This window comes from Notothenia coriiceps, unplaced genomic scaffold, assembly GCF_000735185.1.
Source record: "Notothenia coriiceps isolate Sejong01 unplaced genomic scaffold, NC01 NC01_scaffold00010336, whole genome shotgun sequence".
Lineage (NCBI taxonomy): Eukaryota > Metazoa > Chordata > Actinopteri > Perciformes > Nototheniidae > Notothenia > Notothenia coriiceps.
The window spans coordinates 1-3427 of record NW_011343037.1 but is presented as its reverse complement, the minus strand read 5'-3'; the positions used below and the strand labels follow the sequence as shown (position 1 = coordinate 3427).

Here is a 3427-nt window from a genome sequence, read left to right as displayed (position 1 = left end):
CCATGCCTAGTTCACACCGCAATACTTTTCCCACTTTAGTTTCGATATATTGCTCCGAAATGTCGCGTTAACACCAAAAAGAGCCGGAACAAAAATTAGTTAATCGGAACCTTTTTTACCCCCTTTTCCGTCACAGCTAGCGAGCAGGGACTTCCATGGGAGAAAAAGGTTCCTATGTCTGATTGGCTGGGCGGATTGCAAACCACGCCCCGTAAAACTCCCAAAAAGTTTTGTGAAGCTGCCATTTTATTATTCTCGCATTAGCATTATTAGCATTAGCCCAGCGCAGAAACGCAGAGAGACTAACTTATGGCAACACAAAAGAAAACATAGGAGAGGTGTCGGCGTTCTGGCGATTTACTCGGAAGTCTTCAGTAGAAGCTGCCGGGAGTCCCAGCAGCTTCTACTGAAGCTAGTCCCCAACTTCGGGGACTTCCGGCCGGGGACTTCGGGTGGCAGTATACGCCGTGAAGTTGTTTGCGGCCTGCCAGTAAACCCAAGCCGAAGAGAAGAAGTGACGTCAGCGGCTTCATTTGCCTAATCCTCCCCCAGGGACTTATTCCGGTGTGAACGCGATCTGTACTTAGTTCATCAGAACTCTTTAGTTCTGATGAACTAAAGTGGGAAAAGTACTGCGGTGTGAATGCGCCTATGGAGTTGAACTACAGCTACATGAAAGATGACCCAGAAGTCAAGACATGAGAAACAGGAAGGCAGTGTTTAAGGGATATGGGCTGAAAATCGATCAACTAATACTAAGGACTATATGGAACAACCTGTGCTAGGCTAGAACAAAATAAGTGAATTTGTGATGTCCCGTATCTTTACAGTTTATCCTTACGCTCATCACAAACGACTATTGTATAGTCCTAGAAATGGTGATGAAACTGACAGCCGGTTGACTCCAGGGTCCACAGAGGAAAAGAGAAGGATTTTGTGAGAGGGGGAGGTTGTAATGTGTACCCTTAAACGGTTCAACTGGTTCAGCTGGGGCCTCCACCTGCAGCTCCTCTCCTGCAGCTTCAGCTACGACTGGAACCGGGTCCACCAGCTCCTCTGTTCCCTCCACAGGGACAGAACCTTCAGCTTCAACAGGGGCAGCTTTAGCCACAGGCTCTGGAGCAGCTTCAACTGTGGCAGTTTCAGCTTCTACAGGCGCAGCTTCAGCTTCTACAGGCGCAGCTTCAGCTTCTACAGGCGCAGCTTCAGCCACGGGCCCTGGAGCAGCTTCTACTGGGGCAGCTTCAACAGGAACTTTAGCAGCAGGTTCTGTTGCTGCAGCAGCTTCAACCACTGGGGCGGCAGCTTCAGCCGCTGGCACAGCCTCTACAATTACTTCTGAGACAGCCTCCACCATGGGCGCAGCTTCGACCACGGGACTTGCTTCGGTGACAGCTTCGACCACGGGCGCCGCTTCGGCGACAGCTTCGACCACGGCTTCAACCACGGGCGCCGCTTCGGCGATAGCTTCGACCACGGGCACCGCTTCGGCGACAGCTTCGACCACAGCCTCGACCACGGCTTCAACCACGGGCGCCGCTTCGGCGACAGCCTCAACTACCGGCGCAGCTTCTACCACGGGCGCCGCAGCTTCTACCACGGGCACCGCAGCTTCTAACACGGGCGCCGCAGCTTCTACCACGGGCGCCGCAGCTTCTACCACGGGCGCCGCAGCTTCTACCACCGGGGTGGTTGCCACAGCCTCAAGTGCGGCAGCAGCGGGGGGGGGACCTGCAGCTGCTTTAGCAACAGCTTCTGCAACAGCTGCTGCTGGAGAAACTTCTTTCTTTGGAAGGTCATATGACTTGTGCTGGACAAGTTTCTCTAAATCAAAGAATGTTTTAGCCTGGTCTTTGTCTAGGACAAAGGAGGAGGGCAAGCACAAGATGCATTATTATTATTTTCTTTTTTACATGTGTATAGAGTTAAATGAAAAGAGGACCACCATTAACCCACATTTATCAAAATACAATCACTATACTGGAAAGTTGAACATCAAGGTTGCTTGTGACTTAGCCAAAGCAATAAAGCAAAGGAAAATAACAGCTTCAGGAAAAACTCTTGACATTAAAAGAACAAATATAAACTTGATCATAACAACTTTATAAAAAAAGATACATTGAGTATATTAAATCAAAAAAAATAACGTTATAGCATTAGTTAGTAAGTGAATGAATTGTCAAACCCTGTAAAAGGAAATCCAGCGGTAAATGAATGAACTGTGGTGAAAGCATAGCGGATTGATTCAAAAAGGTAAATGTAAATGTGTGTAAATTGCTCGGTGACAGTTAAAGGGTGAATGCAACCTCGATATCCTCTGATGTGGAAACAGGGCCCAAACAGTGGTCAAAATTAGAACATCTTGATGTGGCTTCATATCTTGAGGCATGGAGACTGAAGTACAGGCTGTAGAGCGCAGAAGAGGATTTTGTTGATTTTTTGTTTTTGAGTATAGCTTCACTGTTGGCCGGATGGTTTGACCAAATCTGCATATTGCATGTTTATTGTCAACTCCCTGGCACCATTTCAATTAAATAAATATTTTTAACAAGACAAAGGCCCTCTAAAGTAGATTTCCTTATTCATCAAAATGAATTGTAACAGAGCACAGTTTCTTTAATCAGAAATCAATGCTTTCCACCTCGCAAACTGAGCATTTTCAAAAAACCGCCATATATGCTAAATCCTGCAAGTTCATGTTCACGTTTGCTCAAGCATATGGTTGTAGTAGAAACAGGTAAATATGCTTTGTATTTACACTACTGATCTCCTAACCTGAAGCCATACCATGAGCCATGTGGCCTGGAATCCCACTCCTGACCTTCAGTCTCCCCAGCAGTGCCACAAACTCAATAATGTCTAACACAAAAGCTAAAACCCTTCTTTTTTTTGTTACACTGGACTCTGTTCTTATCCGTTTTGGTTACCGAGTAGTATTCACAGCCTCCACTTTTTACTTAATGATGAGATGGAGTATATCTGGGTCTGACCTCTAAAACTGTTGTTTAATGTGGTCAGAGGGCAGTGGAAGATATCTCCTCTGTCACAATAACCTATGTTGGACTTTTAACAAAATACTTTGTTGAGTCTGTCAGGGCTCACTAAAGAACATCATTTAGTCAAACAGTTATCTATGTCCTCTGTGCCATTACTGAGAAGAAAAAAGGCAAAGTTGAACACCAAATGCCTCAACCAGGATCAAAGGTTTCAACCTACAAGAGCCGCTTAAGGCTCGGCCACATGTTGTGACAGTGTCTATCTGAATCCTACCTGAGTTTTTCTTTTTTGTCGACTTCTTGGAACCCCCGGATTTTGTGCTAAAGGCTGCAGCTGCAGGCGCTCTCCTCAGAGTACTCCAGCTCTCAGCCTACACACACACACACACACACACACACACACACACACACACACACACACACACACACAC

At 46.5% G+C, this 3427-nt stretch overlaps 1 protein-coding gene across 1 annotated transcript; it reads right to left on the bottom strand.

Annotated features, from left to right (window-relative positions):
- Positions 1 to 601: 601 nt before the first annotated feature.
- On the bottom strand, positions 602 to 3370 carry LOC104945950 (calphotin-like; the record flags this gene model as incomplete). Its single annotated transcript, XM_010771685.1, is given in 2 exon segments — positions 602 to 1857; positions 3271 to 3370. Coding segments are annotated over 2 exon segments (1101 nt in total), but the record flags the coding sequence as incomplete, so codon positions are not given.
- Between the last annotated feature and the right edge of the window lie 57 nt (positions 3371 to 3427).